Source organism: Grammomys surdaster, unplaced genomic scaffold (genome assembly GCF_004785775.1).
Source record: "Grammomys surdaster isolate TR1022 unplaced genomic scaffold, NIH_TR_1.0 573, whole genome shotgun sequence".
NCBI lineage: Eukaryota > Metazoa > Chordata > Mammalia > Rodentia > Muridae > Grammomys > Grammomys surdaster.
Genome location: NW_021604992.1, coordinates 282,812 through 309,708, shown reverse-complemented (window position 1 = coordinate 309,708; position 26,897 = coordinate 282,812). Strand labels below are relative to the sequence as shown.

Below are 26,897 nucleotides of genomic sequence, written 5' to 3'. Positions count from 1 at the left end.
ATCCTGTTTGTCTCCCATTAGTCAACACATTTTGTTTTAGTACATTCACTCCTGATTTCAAGGCTTGTTTGTTTTATTTTTTTCAAATACAAGAAGTCTGTAAAACTGTTGCCTGTGTATACTCCTAACCAGATCTTATGTCTCCCTAGGGATGTCCTTGCCCTGCAGTATTGAGATAAAAGCTCAACTCTAAGTCTTGTTTTCTATGATCACTCTCGTTAATCTCAAAATGATGAGTCTTGTCCAGTTCCTATTTCTGTTAATGCGTTGGATTCTGGGTAAGTAGAGAATGAGATGCAGAAGGAGAACAGGGATGGAAGGTGAGTTCTGACTGCCAATGTATTCTGTCCATGTGTGGTGATGCAGGTTCTATTCCCCAAGATGGACACTGAGGTCGAGTTACATGATAATAAGAAATTCCAGATGAGACAAGAACTGTGCTAAGTTGAAAATTCTAGTGTATATGGGAAGTGTTGATGTATATAGCCTTTAGGAGCTTTCACTGAATTGTTTGCTGAAAGAGCATTTGATGTATTTTTTTTTTTTTACAACCACAAAACATACCAGGATCTGACTTGAAATGAAAAAAAAAGAAGTAATTCACCAAGATTTCTTTGGAGGGTTTCTCATAACTTTGAACTACTGTAATTTCAGGAAACAATGGTGATGTTGTGATAACACAGGCTCCATTCTTTGTAGAAAGAGTATCTTGAGTATTGTATGGATGTATCACCTGTCAGTTACAAAGCATGTGACCAATGGCTTAGAGCCATGTGGGAGGTTGGACAACCAGGAGGCGAAAGAATTCTGTGAGAAGGGTGCAAAAAGGATCAGTACAGAGAAGGAGTGAGGAGAAGGACACCTGGTACCTGAGCACAGGTAACCAGCCATGTGACAAAATGTAAATTAAAATAAATGGGTTACATTAAGTAATGGACAGAGATGAAAAATATGGAAAAAGAGAAAAGCATAAGTCATGATTTTCTATGAATAATGACAATCATAACCAACAGCAGGTCATCTGCATAACAGAAATAAAATTGACATTACATAAAAACAGATTTTCAACTGCAGCACTTGGATTTTTCTGTAGACTTAAAAAACAAACAAACAAACAATAAACCCAGAACCTGTATATTTTGAATAGCATATTACAAAAAAGTAGTCAGTTTAGAAAGTCTGTATAAAAGGCACTCATCAGTGATGTATGTGCACATTTGCACCTTTTTTATGAACAGCAGAATAGGATATAAATAGAATATTTCAGGTTCTACAGTGAGACAATGGTTCCATATAATAAAAGAGAGGTCTTCGCTTTCATCAACTGATCACCAAGAACCAATATCAGAATATGTGATTGCTTATTCAAAAAGTACTAACAAATATATGCAGAATATTTCATATGGTAGTTTCAGAACATATTTTAGTCTTATTGGCAAAAGGAATATTGTCCAAAATATTAATTATGTCATGCAACAAGGTATTAATAAATAAGATACAATTGTTTTTGTGTCTTCTGCATACCCAAAATAATCAAAGTAGATATTCATTGAAGAAGTTCATAAGGCAGTAAAAATGATTTGTTCTTGAATAGCAGCTATGTAACAGATACTTTTAAAAGAGCATTGAAATTATTCTTTAAAAAATTATAGAAACAGATGATTCTCACAGAATTCTTATTCAGCATAAAATGGATGTCCTGTTTACATGCAGGATCCCTAGGAATCTTTCCTTGATTGCAGTAGGTAAGAAAGACTGGATCAGTGTTTGGAGAACTGTATAATAGTGTCATCTGTCTGCTATTGACAGTTATGAGTCAGCTGTGTGGATTTAGATTTGTTCGTTTTTTTGTTTATTGTATTATTGGTTTTTTTTGCCATATTTGCTTTTTTTATATTAAAATATTTTCCTAGAGTAAAAACAAATCTGCTTTATTAATATATATCTAACATAAGAGCATCACATGTATTTAATACAAAAACAGGATTAAAAGGATGCCATCACTAAAATCATTGCTGTGAATCAATCCCTCAGATCCAATAGTTTTATTCCATCCTATCAACTAACTTATTTTATTGCTCTCAACATTCTTTTCACAGACAGACAAAATAATATTTCTTTTCTATTTAGAAATACCCATTTCAGGTTTTAAAGATGCATTTGTGTATTTTTCTTCTTTAAAGCACAATGGGATTATTCAGTTCATGTGGAGGAATTCTATACAACAAAGATTATATAATATAAAAGACATACTCAAATGGGACACAGGTGGTAGAGATACTCAGAAGTTAAAAGCAGAGTTCTAGCCTAAGACATGTGTAAGGAATTCATTACTTCCATGGAAGGTCACAATTATAGTTTATTCCAGTTCCAGAGGATCTAATGACTACTGCTGATCTCATGTGATTCACATAGGTATGTGTATGCAGACAAAACATTCATACACATAAAAATTAGAAATTGCTAAATATGTCTCTGTGAATGAGCCTTAGAGTAGTTTACTCCTAAGCTGCCATTATAAAAGTTAACATACTTTTTATTTTTTAAAAATTACTCCTGGATTTGTCTTTTTTGAAATTGCATAGTTTTTTTCCTTAATAATGAAATGTCATGTATATTTGTCAATAACAGAAATATGCCAGGAAATAAATCATGTGATTATTCTTTGATCTCTGTGAAATAGACACTTACTCATCACCAACACATAGGTCTTCCCCAGAAACATTTCATTCTCTATGTCCCTGTATTGGCAAGAGCCTTTCCATTAGAGACCGCCTTAAAGAAGTTTCTTTATTCATTTGTAGCCGGGTGCACTTTTGACATATATTCATTGTGTGATTTCCTTTAATTGAATCTGGTTATCTGGACTTGCTATGTATCTCCAATATAGATGGTTCAAGGAACATTATAGGCCCATCTTCATTCTCATGAAACTGATAATTATTGTTTTAAACATTCACTAACTTGAAACTTTTCTTCATAGACTACCACAAAGGTTGCTATGGAATAGTATTGTAGGCTTTTTCAGGTACCAGAACACAATATAGGTCTAGACAACACACATAGCTCCATTTCCGAACATGAATTTCATGGACAACTCTGATTCTTGGTACTCAGAATTTGTATTAATCATTTATGACAGGATATAAAGATGTGGATGTGATGACTCACTTTCTTTTTGCACTTACATATACATCTGTCCATGAAAAATAAGAAGCAAACTAAAGGCTTGTGAGTCTAATACTAATACACTTCCATCTTAAGTATGACCACTGCTGAGTACAACTAAACTATAAAGCTTGACAAGTCTAGCATCCCAAGTTTTGGCTATCCAAACACAACTAAATAAAATTTCGTATGTCAAGCAACACCTCATGGTCTGGGAGCAAAGGGCAGTTTGTACTTTATGATGACTACAAAGTGTTGAACTATAGTATTAATACTTGATATTGTAAGTTTTTCATAAGGACTTTTCCCAGAACCATATGTAGTCACTATTAAACATATTCTCTTTTGGTTATATGACCCTATTGAAATGCCTCTGACTTTAGGATATAAACCTATTGAAATAAACTCTCTCAATTTAAATCTCTCAGAATACTATTCTTTTTGATATTGTAACCAATTAATTGCTCTGCTGCATTGCATATGGAGTGCCTACCGTTGGAAATCACACTGGTCTGTAGGAAATGATAGATGTAATACCTCTTTTTTGATATTCAGACTTCTATGTGTCACTGTTAAGACCCATGGCCTTCTCGAAGTTTATATTCAAAATCTCTGGAGGAAAAATGTCTTATTGTGACTTCCCAATTAGCACTAAAATATTATACAGTGTGAGAGTTTTTAAAATATTCAGATGATCAAATACTAATCAATTCAGGCTATGGAGTGAGATATACTGATGTAAACAGCACAACTATCAACCAAGACAAAGGATCTGAGTTGTTCTTCTTTCTTGATGACTCTAACTATGCAAAAACCTGAATTTTATTGTACTCACTGCTCAATCCTGTATGTGAGGAAACATGGACAGAGGTCTGTAAACTACAAATACTGCATCAAGTGGCCAGGAGAAGGAGTCATAATATAGAAAATGTGACCTGTTCTGACAGTCTCAGGACTTAAAACAATATTAAGCCAGTGTTGTTATTATAGGTATTTCTTTAACGTGGTGTTCCTGCCTCTTAGAATATCCTTCACTGTGCTCCAGCATGCTCAGCATGCAGAAAGGGAAATAAAATAGGAAGATGCTTTCCTTATCACTGATCATTGGAGTACTCATCTGGATTTCAGAAAAGGTTATTGGAGAAAGCAAAAAAGTAGATGATGGTACATAAATACCCACTTTTCATTCAATATATGGAAATGCTGAGTCATGAGGAATTTTTGGTATTTTCATCTGAAAATTAAAAAAATAATATATTTTCCTCTTTCTGTACTAATTTTTTAATGAATTCTTTTAGCCTCAATGGGTGATAATGTTTGACACACTCCTATTGTAACTCAGCTGAAAGAGTGACTACACAGGGCCTAACAGGGCATTGGCATAATGTGACATGGGAACCAAAAAAACAAAACAAAATAAAATAAAGCAAAATTAAACAAAGAAAAACAGGCTCCAACTTTCCACATCAGTTATGCTTCCCTGACCATCTCTTGTCTCCGCCTCCGCTCTCTAGTTTTATGGCAGTGGATCAGAGACAGACAAATTTCACTTTTGCCATCAGCAGTCTCCAATTTAAAGATGCTTCAACTTGCTTCTCTCAACAAGTAAACAGCTTGCCTCCCACATGTATACAGATCAGAGTATAAACCACATAATGAAGCAGAAATGTGAGGTTGAGTTGTCCCAGGTGCTTCTTGGGGTATCTCCATCTGACTTAGAGTTTTTCTCAGACTGATGGCTTATTATAAGTCTTCAGTTTATAAAACTATTTGGGGTAAGGGAATATGGGAAACTCTCTTGCATCTGCACTCTCTTTACCTTATCAACAGAATTACAGGCCTGACAGTAGCTCTCCTGGTTTGATTGACAGTCACCCTCTCTTTGTGAAACTACTCAGAACCAAAGGTATCCTGACCTGGGTACGTGAAACCATTTGAAGTGGTGAAACCACTTGAAAGACTATTTACACCACTTCATTTGATCAAGTAGTCAATAATGAAAATGAACATAGATGTCTGCATAGTGAGTTGAAAAAGTAAGAATGCTGCAATCTCCAGGGACAATAAATAAAGACTAGACTAAGAAATTATCTCAAGTCAAATTTGTCCAGGTACAGAGATAGAGTAGAGTTTTAACTGAATTACAAATGTCTCCTAGTAAGAGAATCTGCATCAATATAATACATAAAAAGTCAGTTAAAGTTAGTTAGCAATTGAAAAAAAATGAATGGATGATTTGTGTGTGTGTGTGTGTGTGTGTGTGTATGCGTGTTTGTGTGTGTGTGTGTGTGGTTTTATTTAGGGAATGTTGGAGATGAGTGTTTAACAGAAAGGTATTTGTAGAGAGGTTTGATAGAGGTTAAATAAAGTGAATAAAATTATGAAAGAACTAATAAAAATATTATAATTAAATCTGAAAAAAGTCCTGAAAATGAAAGGTCCAGGGCCTTATTATTAATATTTAAAACATATACCTTTTATAAGGCTATGAATTATATGGGTGAGTGTGTGTGTGCATGTGTATGTGTGTGTGTGTGTGTGTGTGTGTGTATGAATACCTGCATATTTTTTATAAGATAGCATCTGAATATGAGAGCAAGCTTTTATTTTTGTCTGATTTTGGGTAACCTCATTTTGTATTTTAGTTTCCATAGCTATCCATTTTCCTTTGAATTCCATGATTTTATTTTATTTTTTACAATGGAATAAATCGCTGTGGTGTGTATGTGATATTATTTTGTTGTTGTTCTTTGTTCACCTGTGTTTAGGGATATCTATACTAGTTGCACGTCTTAACTTTTATGAATAGGCAAACAATAAGCATACGTGTGCAAATATCTAAGTCATAAGATATCGAGATCTTTTAGCATATGGCCAAAAATATTGTGAGTCAGTCATAATGGAGTTATGCTTTTAATATTTTGAGAAATGTTCACATTTATTTCCATATTGACTATACTAGGTTGCTTTCCAACCTGTTGTTAATAAGAGTGCTGCCTTCCCCAAATCCACATCAACATGTGTGATAATTCTTGATGGTAGTTATTTTAAATTGCATTCCATGGTGGCAGTGAATGATGAACACATAAAAGTACTTTTTTGCTATTAGTCACATAAAATCTAAATTATAAAAATATTTTTTATTAGTGTACATACTTGTGTGTCTGTGTGAATACATGCCATGTGTGTGAAAATATACACAAATGCCAAAATATGGAGTTGGATTCCAACAACTGAATTCAGTTGATTTGTACCCCCTTACATGTGTGCTGAGAACCACACTCAGAATTTCTGGAGGATTAGCAGATGCTCTTGACTACTGATTGTAACAATTGTCCAACTTTACAAAGCTATGTTATAAGATGTGATATTTCAATAACTGATTTTACAATTCCTTGCATACAACTTGAAAATTTTTGTATACATTTATTTTCATTTTATTTATTTATGTTCAATAGTTGTTTTTTATAATTCAAATTCCAAATATTGCCCACCTTCCTGGTCTCCTGTCCAAGAATTCTTCACATTATTGCCTCTATCCTTTGTCTCTGAGAGGGTGCTGTCATCATCCCTACCACCCATCTACATCCCTATTTCCCATCTTCCCATTTCCTTCCATGGGGCATTAAGTCTATATAAAATTAGGCACATTCTCTCCCACTGAGGCCAGACACAGATGTCCTCTGGTACATCCATGAATGTAGCCATAAGCCAGACCATGTAAGTTCTTTAGTTGGTGAGTGAGTCTCTGGGAGCTCCGTCTGGGTTAGTTGACACTGCTGATCTTTGTATGGGTTGCCATCTCCTTCAGCTCCTTCAATTCTTACTCTTCCATTAGGGTCCAGGACAACAACCTAATTGTTGGTTGTAAGTATCTGCATCTGTCTGAGTCAGCTGCTGGTAGAGCCTTTCAGTAATAATGCTAGGTTACTGTCTGGAAGTACAACATGGCACCAGTAATAGTGACAGGGTTTGGTATGTGGCCATGGGATTGATCTCAAGTTCTTTTTATATAAATAGATCACTGGATGGTCATTTGTTCAATGTCTGATTCATTTTGTCCCAGAAATACTGAGAGAGCTTGTAAATTTATCCAGTTACTATACAGTACCATTTAGTCAAGAAGGGTCTTATGAGACATATTGAGAATGTTTATAATGAACTAAGGAATGTGGACACCAAGAAAAAAGGAGGGCGAGGAAACAGGTAGCTTAACTGAAGGCGTTCATCTTTCTCCACTCCTCAAAATCCAATCAACCAGTCTTATCTCCATCTCTGTTGCAGAACACCAGTTGAAGCCTTCCTTCTTTCTCTGCTTTCATCTCTAGAGGTTCATACAGATCTTTTCCTATAATCACCTTATCTCATTCATCCTGATATTGCAGCCCTCAATAACCATAGGTGTTTTCCAATAATGCCTTCCTGGGAAGCAAATAGATTGGTGAAGCAGTTAGGCTAACTGCAGATCTTTACTCTTCCTTCTCTTCAAAATATAGAATCTCCAAGTTTATTCCATGTTCTGTAGTTATTGTGGCCCTTCCTCACTTTTGGTCCCTATTCCCAGACCTCTAAATAGATTTTAGTGAAGTATCTTTTATTCCTCCTGCCTATGGACACCTTTCTCCTTTCCTACCTAGCCAATCCAGATTCCTAAGTGTAAGCTCCAAATACTTTGAAGACATTTTTGATGGAAGGCCCAATGGTCACATCAATCAGGATCTCAAAAGTATTTCACACAATGAAGTACATAGCTACCACATGCTATTAGAGCCAGAAAGGAAAACTAAAACCAAGGAATAAAGCATACACCCAATAAAGACAAGACCAGATATCAATACCTAGAGTTACAATTTTCCAAATCCCACATACCTAGGCAGTAGATTAAAAACATGATCATTAACAGCCAGGACAATGCATCTCCACTAGTTAACAGCAACCCTACCATAGGAGGCCCTTGATATTGTAACATGGCTGAAGCACAAGTCATAAATCCCCAAATAGCCTTTGTAAGTATAACAGAGTTCCTTAAAGAAGAAATGAATAATACCTTAAAGAAATCCATAAAACAAATACAAACAGTGGAAGAAAATGAACAAAATAGTTGAATACCTGAAAGTAGAAATAGAATCAGTGAAGAAAATGCAAAGTGAGGGAATTATAGAAATGAAAAATAAGGAAACCTGAACCTCAGTGACAAGACTTACCAACAAACTACAAGAGATTGAAGAGAAAAGTCTATGATATTTAAAGCATGATACAAGAAATTGACACCTCAGTCAAAGACATTTAAGTACAAAAAATTATGGACAAAGCATCCACAAAATGTGGAACACACTGAAAAAAACAAAAACTGGAAATAATAGGAATAGAGGAATGAGAAGAAACTCAGGTAAAGTATTCATCTTCAAGAAAAATCTAAGGAAAAAAGAAAACCTTCCAAAATCTAAGGAGGTACCTATCAAGGTACAAGAATAATATGTAGCACAAATAAGATTGGACAAGAAAAGAAGTTCCTCTTGGTACATAAAAGTCAAAGTATGAAATATGCAGAATGTAGAACACTGAAAGTTACAAAAGGAAAACACTAACTAACATAAAATATAAAACTAACATAAAACTTTAAAGTGGTACCTAACATCCCTGTGGAGACTCTAAAAGCCAGAAAAGCCTGGACAGATATACTACAGACTTCACAATGCAACAGATGTCATCATAGAATCCTATACCTAGAAAAATTTCAATTACAGTAGATAGAGAAAACGGGACAATCTATCACAAAATCAAATATGTACTATATTTATTTATATATCAAGACATACAGAAGGTACTAGCAGGAAAGTTTCAACCTAAAGAGGATAACTATAAGCATGAAAACAAAAGAAATAAACAGTCACAGACCAGTAAAACCAAAAGAAGGGAAACACATGCATACACATACCATGACCTACACTACCACCACCACCACCACAAAAGCAACAAAAATAAAATATGAGCAATTATGAAACATCACTCACTGATAGCTCTCAATATCAATATTCTCATTTTCTCAATAAAAATCACAGACTAACATACTAGATTAGAAAACAGGATCCATCCATCTATCATCCAATAAATACAACTTAACATTAAAATTAGACATCAACTCAGGGTAAAATATTTGGAAAAGTTGTTCTAAGCAAGTGCCCCAAGGAGGAATATGGTATAGCTAATTTAATATCTGTCAAAATAGACTATAACCAGAACTAATTAAAGAGATTGGTAAGAACACTTCATACTCATCAGAAAAAAAAACCTCCTCCATGAGGATACTGAATTTCTAAACATCTATATATGAACCATGAGGACAACCAAGTTTATAGGAGAAACACTACTATAGCTTAAGTCACATATTACCTTGCACTCCCTTAGAGTCTAAGATTTCAATATCTCACTTTTACCAGTTGATACATCATACAGACAAAAATTAAACAGAGAAATACTGGAGCTAAGAAATATTCAAAAGCAAATGAACCTAACAGATATTTGCAAAACTTTTCACGCAAATACACATAAATACATAAGTATGCCTTTCTCTGGGCCCTCATAGAACTTTCTCAAAAACTGATGACATATTTGCATACCAAAAAAAATCTCAACATATACAATATATTTGAAATAGCTCCCTGCATCTCTGAATAGCACTAATTAGAACTGGAAATCAACGAAACAAGAAACAACAAAAATTTTACAAATTCATAGAAACATAACAATTCAGTATTGCGTGAAAAATGGGTCAAGGAAGAAATTAAAGACTCTCTAGGATTGATTGAAGATGAATACACAACATATTTCAACCTACCAGACAAAATGAAAGATATTCTAAGAAGCAAGTTCGTAGCAATGTCAATATAAAAAAATAATTGGAGAGATTTTATACAAGTAAATTTACAGCGCACCTGAAAACTCTGGAACAAAATGAACAAACCATGCCACAAAGGAGGAGATGCCAAGAGATAATAAAATTAAAAGCTGAAATGAATAAAATAGAAAAAACAGCAAGCAAACAAAAAATACAAGAATTAATGGAACAAAGAGTTGGTTCCTCTAGTAAAATCACTAAGACTGACAAACAGTTATTCAAATCACTAAAAGCTAGAGTGAGAATATCCAAATTAAGAAAATTAGGAATAAGAAATGGGAACATAAAAGCAAACAACAAGGAAACATAGAGATTCACAAGACCATACTTTAAGGATCTGTACTCCACAAAATTAGACTACTTAGAGGTAATAAGTAATTTCATCAACACGTACAATTTACCAAAATTAAACCAAAACCAGATAAGCAAATTAACTAATAGAAATAGAAGCAATAATTAAAACTCTTTCAACCTACTCCCCCACACTCAGAAAATAATTCTAAGCCAGATGAAGTGAAAAAATTTACCAGACTTTTAAGGAGAAGTTAGTTTCAATATTACTTAAATTATTCCACTAATTAAAAAGAGAAGGATCCTTCCCCAACATTTATTTATTTATTTATTTATTTATTTATTTATTTATTTATACTCCAGATCCCATTCCATTCACAGTCCACCCTCTGACCATGTCACATCCCATGCCTCCTCCCCACTCCACTTTCTCGACAGGGTGTACCTACTCTCCACTCTACCAGACCTCTAAACTCCCTGGGGCCTCAAGTCTTTTGAGAGTTAGGTACTTCTTCTCTGGCTGTTTATCATGCCACTCTTCACTTTAAATAATTTTATCCACTTTTTATAATTTAAGTTTAATATCATTTATACATATTATTCATTTCTGTTTTTAATTTACAAGTCATATGTATATTACAGCCTTCCCACTCAGTGTTTGTTTAGCATTCCTGAATATGTGAGGAAGTGTGTCTGTTCCTTGTGCTTTCTCTTTGACTCTTTTTCTTTTGTTTGATTTGTCCAATACTGATATGTAGGCTTTTGTTTTATCTTGTTATATTTATTTTATTATTATATACTATTATAAATGTTGCAAGGAAGCCTGGATATATTTTGCAATTACATACAGAAAGAGAGTAGATCTAGAGGTAAGGTGTCATAACTGGAGACCTGAGGGTAGAGAGAAGTGGCCTATTGTGGGTGGCCTGCCTTACTACCTGAGGCCGTGGTGGAGTCATAGCACATGATTCTGCTGCTGACCATGTCTGGGTCCATGACCTTGCAACAGGAGGGGTCAGTGTCAATGTTCCTGGCTTATATTAGCACTGACGACCATGGGGACACTGGGACATCCCTGGTCTGGGCTGTTGCTTGAGATTGTGCAGAGCTGAACCCCCTCCCCCTCTAGCTGCAGCACTCAGAAAAGCAGGCCCTGAACCTTTCCTGGGCAACACAGTAGGGCTGGCTCAGGCCCTGTGTGCAGGCTGGAGGGCATGAGAATAGAAGTGTTGGCCATGACCCTTGCTAGCTGCAGCCTTGAATGAACTATCCAGGACAGTACTAAAGAGATTGCCCTGCAAAAGGGTGCAGGAGTGCTGGCAGTGTGACCAACTCAGCTACTACCCAGGCCCAGATACAGGACTTTAAGTTGGACCACCCTGATATCTCTCTCATCTATGAACTTCAGGAGACTGTGAAAAGGTCAGTCCTGCAGATTCAAAACTGCAGGATCTCCATAACACAGAGAAACAGTAAGATCTCCTAAAGGAGTACCAGTGACGACCCAGTATTGATAGTGTAGCAGAAGCCAGAGGTCTTGAACCAGACCAATTATTTACTGCAACGAATATTTGCAAGTAATGATTTGTGGACAAAAGGACACACTCTGGGAGACACTGTGAAATATTATAGCTTTCATAATAAGATTTGTAAAAGTGTTTTATTTTTTAATTTTTTAAAAAATTTTCTTTAGGGAGGAGGTTGGAAGGGTGGAGGGAGGATAAGAAGGGAAAGGGAGATGAGTGATCTTGGAGTGCATGATGTAAAACTCACGAATAATCAATTAAAATTAAAAAAATTATGTCACTTTCCTCTTTCTTTCATCCCTTGTCCCTCATGCTACTTGTAAGTATCTTTTTTTTAATCCTTACAACTTCTTTTACTCTCAGGGAGACAGCTTTTTAAAAGTGTATATATATATATATATATATATATATATATATATATATGCATGTGTGGGTGGGCATGCTCATCCATGTGTGTGGTGTATGTGCACATGCATGTGACTACACATGAATATGCATATTATGTATATTTATATTACTTATATATATCAAGTGTATGTATATCATGCATATGTATAGGTATATGCAAACTCATATAATACATATGATATATACAATGTTTATGTAGAATATGTATGTATGTATGTGTAGGTGTAGGTGCAGGTGCAAGTGTATATGTAGATGTGTTTACAAGTATATAAACACAATTTGTTGAGTATCAGCCATAATGGATACATCTATGTCACAACCCAGGTGTTTACAGATCAGGGAACATCATGGAAGAGGGGAGAAAGACCATAAGAGAAAGAATACCAGGACAGTCTGGTGTAAATCAGTCTCTAAGACAACTGCACTTACTTCCAGATGCCTCTTTACTCACTCTACCTCCATTCTATAGGAACTTTGGTGAACCGAACCTTGGTTTGGACCTAGGTATTCCTTGCTCCTATGGACCTTATCATCACTTCCCAGTACATTCCTATTTCTTGTGTCAGCTACCCATACCTAGAAGAAATTTCCAAGGGGAATCCCAAGTGAATGCACCAGGCTGAGAGTCAAGTAGACAATTTTACTACTCCTTCTTGCCCTGTATTACAATTTCTCCAGTAACCCCATTACAGTAGGTCCTGAAAAATATAGTGTATCTTAAGCATAAGACAAGGACTTCAAAATAGTAATTATGATTATGTTTAAGGACAAAAAAGAGGATCAATAAATCCCTTGACGAAGTTTGTGAAAATACAAACCAACTAATGATGAAATAAAGTTCAAGACATGAAAGTAGGAAAAAAACACTTAATAAAACCCAAAGTTAAATAAAACTGCAAATAACAAATTTCAGAAGACAAAGAATCCTCAAAAGTAAGCTTTATCAGCAGAGAACACTACATGGAAAAAAAAAAAGTTTTCAGGCTTTGAAAACAAAGTAGAAGAAAACCCAGGTCAAAGGTATAGAAAAGGGTTTCAACAAAATCATACAAGAAAATTTCACTGGCCTAATGATGGAGATACCTATCAAGGTAAAAGAAAGACTCAGAACAACAAACAGAGAATCCACAAAGAATTTCTCCAAGACACATAGTATTAATAACAATACTAAACATACAGAACAAAGAAAGAATATTAAACATTGCAACAGAAAATTACCAAATAATTTATAGAGGTAGCTCCAAGAGAATAACATTTAAATTCTCAATAGAGACCCTAAAAGCCAGAAGGCTTAAAACAGATGGTCGACAAACCATGAAGGACCATAGATCCCAGATCATACTATCATGCATAGCAAAACTATCAACTGCAATACATGGAAAAGGAAAGCAAAACATTCCATTTTAAAGCACAGCTTAAGCAGTATCTAACAATTCAGCTTTATAGAAGTTACTAGAATAAAAACTTTAGGTTGAAAAGGTTAATCACAAGAAACCACAAGGAATAAATAACCTTAGACAAGAAAATGAAAGGATTGGAGTACCCACACTGTAATGAAAAAATAACAGGTATCAAGATACACCACTGATTGATAACTCAATGTTAATGGTCTCAATTACCAATAAAAGGACACAGACTAACATACTAGATTACAAAACAGGATTCATTCTTCTGCTACATCTAAGAAACACACTTTATCATCACAGATAAACATGACCTCAGGGTAAAAGGATAGAAGAAATATTTCAAACAAGAGGACTCAGTAAGTAATCAATTGTAGCAATTTTAATATATAATAAAATAGACTTTAAACCAAGGCTTATCAGATAACATAGAGAAGGACACTATTAACTTACTCATCAAAGAAAAAAAATCCAAAGTTACTGAAATTCTACACATTTATGCACCAACTATAATGGTCCTCACATTTATAAAAGAAACACTATTAAATAGTGTTCAATATTATTAAAAACAAACAAAATCTTATATTTACCTTTATATAGAGAGAATAGGTGACTCCAGTATGTCAATTTTGCCCATATATAGGTTATACAAATAAAACAAAAATTGTATCATATCATTAAATAATATCAAAATCAAATGGATATATTTACAGATAATTTCATCCAAACACAAAAAATGTACTTTTCTCAGCAGGTCATAGAAAGTTCTTCAAAGTTGACCACATATTTACAGACAAGATAAGTCTTAACAGACAGATGAAAATTGAAACAATATCTTTGAATCTTTTGGACCACTATGAATTAAAGCTGAATACCAACAACAATGAAAACAACAGAAAGTTTACAAACCAAAGGTGCTGAATAAAAAATTGATCAATAAATAAATTAAGAAATAAACTACATTCTTTTAAAAATTGAATGAAAATGAAAACACAGCATACCTAAACCACAATAAAAGCATTTCTAATATACACTTTCATAGCAGTGCCTGCATATATTATTTTTAGAAATGTCATATTGATAACTTATTCACATACCTGAAAGTTCAAGGTAAAAAGAAAGAAATAACACCCCATGAGTAAGGAATAACACCTCAAGGTAAGAAATAATCAAAATCAGGGCTGAAGTCAATAAAATACAAACAAATATCCAACAAAATAGTGTTAGAAGTCAATGAAACAAAATATTTCATTTTGAAAAATCAATAAAAATTCTTATCCAAATAAATTAAAATATTGAGAGAGAGTATCAAAATTAATATAGAGATGACAATAGGGACATCACAATATACACCAAATAAATCCAGAAAATCATAGTACATTTGAAAAAAACTGGGTTCTACAATAATCCCATCATTGGGCTAACTCACAGCCATCCTAGTCCCTTGTAAATGTTCAAGTTACCAACCATTTGTCAGTTTGGGGTGTAATATTGTCATAAAGGAAGGCTCCCCAATGTTAGCAGCCATATCAAGGGCGGCCTTGGTTTAGGAAAAGGCAATTTTTGTTGGGGTGATCAAGAGGCCAAGCTCTCTAGCAAGAGAAACAAGGGCAAAGCCAGGCATACCAGGAACCCTTCTGGAGGGATTATTGTAGGTCCACTTCCCAGGGGCCCACCCAATGCAGCCGAAAAGGAATGTGTGGTGCTGGGAGTGGGTGCAGCCTACATGGCCTAAGACAGGGCTCTCACCCTCCTTGCACCCACCTCGGGGTCCCTTGACGTTGCCCATCGTCGACAGCCTAAAGCCTTCGACCACTGATATGACTCGTCTCACATCAATGTTTTGGGGTTGTGAACTTTTCTAAGACCCCCCATAATTAGACATATAAATTCAAAATTCACATAGTTGGGATTGATCATAAGACACCTTTTCTAACTAAACAGAGAAGGGGGAGATGCCAGAAGCCTGGACCCTCGCCCTTATCCTCACCCCCTACCTTTCCCCACCTGCACAATGTCCCCTGAAGCTTGGCAACTGCAAGATCCTGCTTGGCAACTGCAGATAGACTCAAGGCAGTGTACCATATCTTCTGAAGAATAGCAGGGAGACCATAACTCAAGCAGTGTAGCATATCTTCTGAAGAATAGCAGGTAGATCATAATTCAAGGCAGTGTACCGTATAGACCATGACATGTTTCAAGGCACAGGCCAAGAAGATTCTGTACTTTTCCACCACTTTGCCCCTCTTACCCCTCCCCTTGTAAAACATGCTATAAAAAAGCATTTCATGTTCAAAAAAAAAAAAGAAAAAAACTGGGTTATCTATAGAAAATGAACACATTTGGTATGTATTACCTACCAAAGTTTCAAGTCACATTGTTCCAGGATATTTGATCACACTACAAACCCCAAGATTTTGCTATTTACTGGAAAAATCTATTTCTAGTTGTGTGGCTCAGCCTTGGTATACACATTTACTCCAAGAGCTTTCAGTTTATTGTAAATAGGATTAAATAAAGTCAACCAGAGGTCAAGAGGCAAAGCAAGTATGCAGTAGACAGGGAATAAGCATAGAAATAAACATAGAGCGTTAAGGAAGTCAGGGGGTGGGGTATCCCAAGAGCTGTTGCCTGTACATGGGATGTGTTCTTCTAGCTAGGCTGCCATGTCGGGACTCAGTGGGAGAGGAAGTGCCTAGCCTCCCTGAGACCAGAAGTGTCAGGGTTGAGGATAACCAGGAGGTTCTCCACCTGCTCATAGGAGAAGGGAAGTGTAATATGGGGAAGGATTATGGGAGGGGGTAACTGGCAGAGGGCAATGAGCATGTAAAATGAATCTATAAAAAAGTAATTAAACTAAATTAAAAATAGAGGAAGTCATAAAAATGGATAGAGAGTCACACAAGAAGTAGAAGAGGAGAATACTCAGTTTGAGGGTTTTTTTGAGATGGTATGAAGATGGAAAATTTCCTTTTTGGACACTGGCTGAGGAGGAAGTTTAACTGGGTGCATTTTCTTCCTCATTGAGCTAGGAGGTTTTTACCCCAGCATCTGGCTCACATGTCTTTATTGTTAAAATTGAATGTTTGAAATTTTGTTAAAAACAATGTCAGATAAGCAATTTAAACAGATGGGTAATTAGTTATATTATAGGAGCAGTAATCAAGTCTTACAATTTAAAAGATAGGTAGGTAGGTAGGTAGATAGATAGATAGATAGATAGATAGCATAGAACTCAGGCCTAGATAGATTCTCAATGGTATTCTACCGGATATTCAAAGAAGAATTAATGATATCACTGAAATCAATTCTGAAACAGACACTGAAGGAACATTACATACTTCTTTTTACAAGGCAACAATTATCCTGCTTACTCAACAACACAAAGATCTAACAAAGAAAGAAAATTTCAGAACAATATCCCTTATGAAGGTAGATGCAAAGGTTCTCAATAAAGTACTTATCAACTAAATCCAAGAACACATCAAAAAGATCATCCACCATGATCAAGTAGGCTATGTTGACAATGTAAATGTTCAGCAAATGTAAATCAATAAATATAATCTACCACATAAACTGACTAGAAGATAAATATGGGAAAAATAATATGTTTTAGTATTATTAGAAGAAACATGATCCAAAATATAAATTACGTTCTAGCATAGATGTCAATAAAATAAAAATATAATTACATTTATATCCTCTGTATCCATCAAATATTCAAAGTAGATATTCATTGGAGAAATTCATGAAATATATAAAAATAAAAATAGTTTACTCTTGAATAACCAATAATGTAAAACATAACTTAGAAAGGACATTTAAATTTTTCTTTAAATTTTTTTTAAATTATAGAAACAGGTAGTTTTCACATAGTTCTTATTCAGCATATCATGGATGACCTGCTTACATACAAATTCTCTGTGAATCTTTCCTTGGTTATTGTAGGTGCTAAGGACCAGATCATTGCTTACAAAACTGTACAAACAGTGTCATATGCTTGCTGTTTATAATTATGAGTCAGCTCTGTGGGTTTGGTTTCATTGGTTAATTGGATTTTTATGCCATATTTACTTTTATTTTACATTAAAATATTTTCCAAAAATAAAAAGCCACTACATTGATATATGACTGAACATGAAGTAAACACATGTATTTAATATAAACACATTGCTACAGTCACTGCTGTGAATCCATTTCTCAGCTTCAATAGTTTTATTCCATACTATCAACTAATTTATTCTGCTGCTCTCTCAACATTTATTTACATAGACAGACAAAATCTCATTGTTTTTAATTTAGGAAAAGCCATTTCATATTGTAAAGATTCATTTGTGTATTTTTCTACTCTAAAGCAGCATGAATTTACACACTTGGGGTGGAGGAATTCTGTACAGAAAGATTATGTAATTAAAAAAAATAAACAAAAAACAAAGTGAAAACACAAAATGGGACATGAACTGGAGAGATGCTTCACAGTTTAAAAGCACTTATTTTTGCCAGAGAACCTGTGTTAGAAAGTTATCAGCTTTATGGAAGACCTTGTGTAACTCCAGTTCTAGAGGATCTATTGCTGTCTGCCAACCTCCCATGGTGAACAAAGGTATATACAGACAAAACATTCATACACATAAAAATTTAAAATTGCCAATATGTCTGTGTTAGTAGATTCTGGAATACTTTACACTTAAGCTGCCATTCCAAAATGTAAATTTAACGTCCTTATTATTGTTTTAAAAAAATGACTCTAGCGTGTGTCTTTTTGAAATTACATAGTTTGCTTTACTTAATAATGAAACTTTATACACATTTGTCAATAACAGAAATATTTCAGGAAATAAAATGCTACGATTACTGTTTGATCTCTCTGAAATAAACAATTTGTCATCACCTATGCACTGGTCTTCCCCAGAACCATTTCATTATCCTTGACTTGGTACTAGCAAGACCCTTTTCAATCAGACACTGTCTTAGAGAAATTTCTCTCTTAATTTGTGTGCTTTTGACATATATTGGTTATGTAATTTCACTTAATTAAATCTAAATACCTAGACTTGCTATTTATGTCCAGCTTAGATGGCTCAAGGAACCTTACAGGTACATCTTCGTTCTCATGAAACTGATGATTATTGTCCATTTCGAAGAGGCTAAGTACTGCAAGAGAATATAAATAAAAGTCAAAAATATCTCTCTGGGTTCCCTGAGAGACAAGCCTGACTACATAGGGGTTGATTTCAAAAGTATCCTCTCTCCAGTAAAACGATATTGGGATGGGTATGGCCCTCATGACTCGCTGGACAATGACAGGGGGACCAGAACCATTACAAAGTCCCCTTCAATTATTGGAAATCAGGCCTCTATCTCCACATTTGCAAGCTTAGAATCACCACAATCTTTCTATACTTAGAGAAGGGAGGAGATGTCAGGAGCAGCCCTGCGTATACACTGAAGGCCTAAAATCAGCCATAGGCCTAAAATCAGCAATAGTCCTGTCATATAGGTATACTAACACCAAGTCTTGGGTCTCTGTGGAAAAACATTGAAACAGATGGCTATAAGCTAATGTAAACAGGCAGCTTTTGTGGAAATTTCCAGCCTGAGTAGTCATAGACCTTGTAAATAGGTAGCCTTGGAGGATAATACCAACTTAGATAAGGACAAGTGAATCATAGGCAGAGTCATAGTGACCTGTTCCCTGAACCTTCACCCAGTCGATGCCCTGTTCTGAATGATATCTTTACTCCTCCTGTACACTCATGATCTGGTGTCATCCTCTTCCCCACATCCTGCCTTTTTGTATTTATAACCTCTGTGTGAGTAAGTAAAAATCACGATTTGATTTTAAAAAATAAATTTAAAAAACAACAAACAAACAAAACAAACAAAAAATTTACTAACTCAACAATTTACTTCATAGGCTACCACGAGGGTTGCTATGGTGTAGTATTGGCTTTGGCAGGTACCAGAGAACAATGTTTGCTTAGACAGTACCAATAAGTCCATCTCTGAACAAGAACTTGCTGAAAAACTTCATTTCCTTAGTATTAATCATTTATGACAGAATACAAAGATATCAAAGTGATTACAAACTTTGTTATTACACTCAAGTATACATCTGCCCATGCAAAATAAGAAGCAAATTAAAGTTTATAAGGTCTAATACTAAAACTAACACTTTGATCTTAAGAATAACCACTGCTGAGTACAACTAAACAATAAAGCTTGATAAGTCTAGCATCGCAAGTTTTGTCAATTCAAGCACTTACTAAAGTAAAATTCCTCATGTCTCCCATGACCTCATAGTGTGGAAGCAAAGAGCAATTTCTATTTTGTGATGATTACATAGTGAGGGCAATTTGTATTTTGTGATGATTAGAGTGTTGAACCACAATCTTAATGCTTGACATTGTAAGTCGTTAATAAGGACTTTTACCAGGCCCATACACTGTCACAATTAAACAAAGATACTCTATCTTGGTTATAGGACTCTATTGAAAGGACATTGCCTTTACAAGAGAAACCTGCTAAAATGCCCTCTCCTGATTTAAATTTCTCAGAATACTATTCCTTTAGATAGTGTAATAAATTAATTGCTGTTCTGTACTGCATTTGGAGTGCCTGTCCAATACTTTGAATTCACACTGTGTTGTAGGAAATACAACATATATAGGTATAAGACTTCTTTTATTATTTGTAATGGGGTAAACTAACATTTTACATATTCAAACTTCTATGTGTTGATGTTTAGGCCTATCAACTATTTAAAGTTTACATTTGACCCTTCTGGAAGAAAAATGTCTTACTAGGACCTCAAATCTTTGCATCTCTTCTTCATTAATTCTACTTAGCATTATAGTGTTAAAAAGTTTGAGGGTCTATAAAATATCCAGATGATAAAAATATCAATCAATTTAGCCTATAGTTTGAAAAACACCAAGGGAAACAACACAAGCATGAACCAGGACAAAGGATCTGAGGTGCTATACTTTCCAGATGACTCTAGGTATACAAAGAACTGAATTAAATATTATATATCACTACCTAATCCTGTATGTGGTGAAACAAACAGCTTTCTGTCAACTACAAACACTACATCAAGTGGCCAGGTGAGGGAGCTATAGGATAGGAAGATAAGAGCCAAGTAGTCTGTTCTGACAATCTTAGTACTTACAGTAATATGAAGTCAGCATAATTTGCACAGATATTTCTTTTATCTGGTGTTCTTGCCTCTTTCTTTGCTGTGGCATGCTCAGTATACACAAGAGGAAGTAAAATAGGAAGATGTTGTCCTTGTCACTGATCATTGGGGCATTCATCTGGATTTCAGCTAATGTTATTGGTCAAAGCAAAAAAGCATATGGTGATAAGTGAATACCACTTTTCATTCTATATAAGGAAAAACTGAATCATTAGGAATTTCTTTTGTTTAGACCTGAAAAATTAAGCAGATAATGTATTTCCCCCCTTTCTACTAATTTTTCATGAATTATAAGTGTCCACACCATGTATGTTTCCCTGAGCATTTCTAGGTCCCTTCTTGTTTTAGAGGCAGTGGATCAGGGATAAATTTCAACTTTGTCATCAGCAGCCTACAGCCTGAAGATGCTTTAGTTTACTACTGTCAACAAAGAAATAGCTTAGCACCCACAACTGTATCTGATAGATACACATCAGAACATAAAGCAGAAATGTGAGGTTCAGTTGGTCCAGCTGCTCCTTGTGGTGTCCCCAACTGACTGAGAGTTTTTCTCTGACTGAGGGCATGTTAGAAGCCTTCAGTTTATAAAGATATTTGAGGTAATGAAACCTGCAAAGCTCTCCTGTAGCTGAACTCTCTTTACTCTACCTTAGCACCAGTTTACAGACCTGACAGTAGCTTTATTGGTTTACCTGACAGTCACCCTCTCTGTGTGAAACAACTTAGAATCAGAGCTAGCCTGACCTGGGTAGGAAAAACCTGATAAAACTGCTTGAAAGGCTCCTCATTTACACCGTTTCTATAAGGAAAATGGACTCAGATTTCTGAGTAGTGAGTGGTAAAAGCAAGAATGTTGCAATCCATGGGTATAGTGTATAGCTGGAATAAGAAAAACTCCTAAAACAGATTCTTCCAGGTCTAGGAATAATGCAGGGTTTTAACTGAAGAATAAATGTCTCCTAGTAACAGAATTTGAATCAAATATTGTACATAAAAAGACAGTTAAGGTTAGTTAATAATTGAAAAAATGAGTGGTTTCATTTTATGCATTGAGAGTAGGTTAAAGATGTGTGTATTTGAAAGTTGTTGGTAGAGGGGATTGAATAGGGGTGAAATACAGTGAATGAAATTATCAAAGAAACAATAATTACATTATAATTAAAACCTGAAAAATTTCCTGAAAATAAAAGGCTCAGGTTCTTATGATTAACATTTAAAAAACATATACCTTTTATAAAAAGATGTATTGTATGCATAATTTCTGTGTGTGTGTGTGTGTGTGTGTGTGTGTGTGTGTGTGAATGTCTGCATATATACTTTATAGTAGAGTATCTGTATATGATAGTAAACTTTATTTTTGTCTTATTTTGGGTAACCTCATTTTATATGATAGTTTCCGCATCTATCCACTTTCCGAGAAACTCCACAATTTTATTTTTTCTACACATTTTAATAAATTATTGTGGTGTGTATATACTCTATTTTCTGTATTAACTCTTATTTATGGACATCTGTGCTGGTTCTACTTTTTAACTCTCATGAATGGGCTACCAATAAGCATAGATGTGCAAATATCTCAGTGATAATGCACAGAGTTCTTTCAGTACATGGCCAAGAATGCTGTGACTGTCTCATATGGGAAGTATACCCATGGGAGGACAGGGAAGCAGGTAACTTAATTGCAGATCTTAACCTTTCTCTCTTCTCCTCCAAGTCCAGTCCCTCAGTCTTATCCCCATATCTTTGTAGCCACCAGCTGAGGTCTTCCCTCTTTCTCTGCCTCCATCACCAGAGGTTCATGCAGATCTTTTCTTATAACCACCCTATCCCATTCATTTTTATATTCCAGCCCCCAGTACTAACAGTTGTTTTATGGAAACCTTCTAGCAAAGCCTGACAGTGAAGCAATCAGGTCAGTGATGCAGGTAGGCTAACTGAAAATCTTCACTCTTCTTTCTTTCCAAAATATAGAATCTCCTATTTTATTCCCCTACCTGTTTTGGGCCTTCCTCATGCTTTGCCCCATTCCCAGGCCTTTATGTAGATTCTCGTGGAATACACTTGATTCCACCTGCCCCTGGACACCTTTCTCTCCACCTTCCTATACAACTTACACTACTGTTAGCTCCAAATACCTTGGAGATATTTTTTAGGGAAGGCCCAGTGGCCACATCAATCAGAAACTCAAAAGGCTGTCAGATCAGGAAATACACAGGTACTACATGCTATTTAGAACAAGAAAGAAAAAACTGAAACTAAGGAATAAAGTATATACTCAAAAGACAAGACCAAATATCAGCACTTAGATTTACAACTTTTCCAATTCCAGATATCTAGGCTTTAGTGTAAAAACACAAATACTAATAGTGTGGACTACATGTCTTCACTAGATCTCAGCAATTCTCCCACAAGGGGCCTTTAGTATTGCAACATAGCAGAAGCACAAGACAAAAACCATAAAACAGAAATGAAACAGAAATACTGGAGTTAAGAGATGTTCTAAAGCAAATGAACCTAACAGATATTTACAAAACTTTTCACCCAAACACACACATACACAAATATATGTTCCTTTGACTTCTCATTGAGCCTTCTCTAAAATTGATGACATACTTGGACACAAAGGAAATCCTAACATATACAAGAAAATTGAAATTAACTCCAGGCAAATCTGACTACCACTGATTAGAACTGAATATCATCAACCCACAACAAAAATTTTACAAACTCATAGAAATTGAAAATTTAGTATTAAGTAAATCTCAATTTATAGAAATTAAAGACTTTCTAGAATTAATAAAAATGAGTACACAACATACTCAAACCTATAGGACACAATGAAGAATATTCACATTGAAGATAAGCAATTTAACAAAACACATAGCCATCAATGAAATAGAAGCAATAATTAAAATTCTTTCAAGCTATTACCCCATCTCCCAGAAAAATTCAAAACCAGGTGAAGTGAAGAATTTTATCAGACTTTCAAGGAGAAGTTAATGTCAGTACTCCTCAAATTATTCCACAAATTAGAAACAGAAGGAACATTTCCTAATTAATTTTATGAGGGCATAGTTACCCTTATTCTTAAGCTATATAAAGACCAGACAAAGAAAACTACAATTTCACTTATGAAGAGAGATGGCAAAATTCTCAATAAAACTTTTGCAAACTGAAGCCAGGAAGTAATCATCTAAAAGATCAGTCCTACTCAGTAAGGAGAAGAGAATAATCTCTGGGAAGTAGAGGGGGGGGGGCTGGGAGGGACAAAGGAGGGGGAGATAAAAAGAGGCAGAAGTTCAGACATGAGAGGGGATGGGGGAGAAGAACAGAGGGTCAGCAATTTGAAAGGAGGTGTGTAGCAGTGGGAGAGAAGGAACTGGGGGTAGCCACTAGAACGTCCCAGATGCCAGGGACCCAAGAAGTTCCCAGGACCCAACAGGGAGGACACTAGCCAAAATACCTAGCAAAAGGAAGATAGAACCTATAGAGACCATATCCACTGGATAGGCATGGGCCCCAATTGAAGAATGGGGCCATCCATCCACCTCAAAAATATTAATCCATAATTCCTCCTGTTAAAAGGAAATACAGGGACAGATGGTGGAGCAGAGACTGAAGGAAAGGCTATTCAAAGACTGCTGTACCTAGGGATCCATCTCATCTGCTAATACCAAACCCAGACACTATTATATGGTACTCATAGCATTTGCAAGTTTGAGATACATTGTACATTTAAGAACAGGAATAATTATTTCTGGAGAGAATACTCATATCTTACATTAAGATGAGGAAAAAGTCAGGTACAATGACCTGAAGTCTCACAGGCACATTGGATATAGTTATAATTCCAGATGAATTTTGAAGAGAGCTCCTATGTATAGAAGGAAGGGAAGAAAACACATGACTTTGTCTGGCTCTGAACGAAGTAGTTCTTGATTAGCTGAGCTGTCACCAAAAAAGTAAAATGAAACTGTTTACTTGAAAAGATGGGTTATTTATATGAGATCATATATTTACAAGCCATGACTTCTGGTATTATTCTATTACTCTTCTGTGTATTATTGTAAGCAAGATGGTGCAAGGCTAGTTTTGGAGCTCAGTAAAAATGGATACATCTACACAAGGTTCCCATACGCAAGGCTGGGGAACATTTAGGAATATGAAGTGGAAAGATTGATAGAGACAGAGGATCAGAGAGTTTTCTGTGAGCTTGTGTCTCATAGTAACAAGAGAAGCTATGCCTACAAGTCTCAACAAAATTGTTATTCCAATAGTAGTTGAATAAGGAAGACACCAATGAGCATGACAAACAGGATGGGCAAAAACCCATGAGACTTTATATCTATAAACATGCTATAAAGGATTGGGAAAAGCTGGCAGCAGAAGAGATCTTCCTTCCTAGGGAAGACCACACCAATTGAATGTCCACAATGAAAAGATCAGTCATGAAAACATACATATAATACATATAATATTATTGTATGACAATAACAATACAAGACTCAACAATTTAGATTTAGGAAACTCTCTCTCTGTGAGTGTGTGTGTGTGTGTAGAAATACATAAGTGCATACAAAAACAATTAATGGGAAAAGAAGCTGTGAATTTGAAGGAGAACAGAGATGTGTATTATTTGGGGGAAACTGGAAAGAGAGGAAAGGTGAAAATGTTATAATTATAATTTAGTCTCACAAACAGATTGGAAAAAACATCAGAAGCTCCATGACTGTAATAACATGTACACCTAACTTTGAAAGGAAATGGAACCATTTGTGTAGTGTGTAAAATTGTACCGTATCTGATACACATTTCCATGGAGGAAAACATAGCAAGTAAATTCTACATGGAATGTGATATGAAAATAATGTACAACTCATAGACTGTTGCTGTTGTTTATTGTTCAAAGAGAAGCACATTCCCTACAAATAAACCTGTACTGAGCTCTGATTGGAGACATAAGAGAATCATAGGACTGTAATGAGTTACTGACCTGGTAAGTCCTGCAGCTGTGCCTACCCTTTGCTGATTTACATGTACCCAAATCACAGCCCAGAGACATGAAGACTTCTTCATAGTCTGGTCACATGCTGTGCTGGAGTCAGCCTCACACAGATCACACACAGACATGAGTGTGCCCACTCAGCTCCTGGGTTTGCTGCTGCTATGGCATACAGGTAAGGAAGACAGCATTGGAAATTTATTCAGATTTCTGTAGTCAGTGCTGCTTGGTCTCAGTGAAAATCTCTTTGCAACAGAATTAATCATGTGGGGTTTGTTTTCAATTTTTCAATCTTAGGTGCCAGATGTGACATCCAGATGACTCAGTCTCCAGCCTCCCTGGCTGCATCTGTGGGAGAAAGTGTCACCATCACATGTCAAGCAAGTGAGAATATTTACGATTATCTAAACTGGTATCAGCAGAAACAGGGGAAATCTCCTCAGCTCCTGATTTATGGTGCAACCAACTTGGAAGATGGTGTTCCATCGAGGTTCACTGGCAGTGGATCTGACACACAGTATTCTCTCAAGATCAATAGACTGCAGCCTGAAGATGTCGCAGATTATTTCTGTCAACAAGGTTATAGTAATCCTCCCACAGTGATTGAAGCCTTGACATAAACCATCCAGGGAAGCAGAAGTGAGAGCACAGGCTGCCCCAACTGCTCCTTACGATGACTCTAGATGCTCAGCTGCTGAGAGTTTTTCTCTTTGTCAGGCCTTAAATATCAGTGTGATGTTCTTATACAGGGATCAGAGAAACATTTGATGTCCCAAATCTGTCCTTTTCCCCAGGACTACTCTCCTCAAAGCAAGGGAATACTTCTCATGTCTCAGAAAACAAAACAAAATAAACAACAAACAAAAAACTGTTCCAGAGTAGCAGAGTTCTGGGAACAGCTAGGATTTATTCTGCAGGAGGGTTGTCAACACACACACACACATACACACACACACACACACACACACTCTCCAAGGAAATTTTTGGGCAAAAATATTTTTTC

The 26,897-nt window shown here is 35.5% G+C and overlaps 1 gene segment (V, D, J or C); it reads left to right on the top strand.

Annotated features, from left to right (window-relative positions):
* Positions 1–22,747: 22,747 nt before the first annotated feature.
* On the top strand, positions 22,748–26,514 carry LOC114633274. The segment is given in 3 exon segments: positions 22,748–22,817; positions 25,944–26,069; positions 26,192–26,514. Coding segments are annotated over 2 exon segments (372 nt in total).
* Positions 26,515–26,897: the final 383 nt, after the last annotated feature.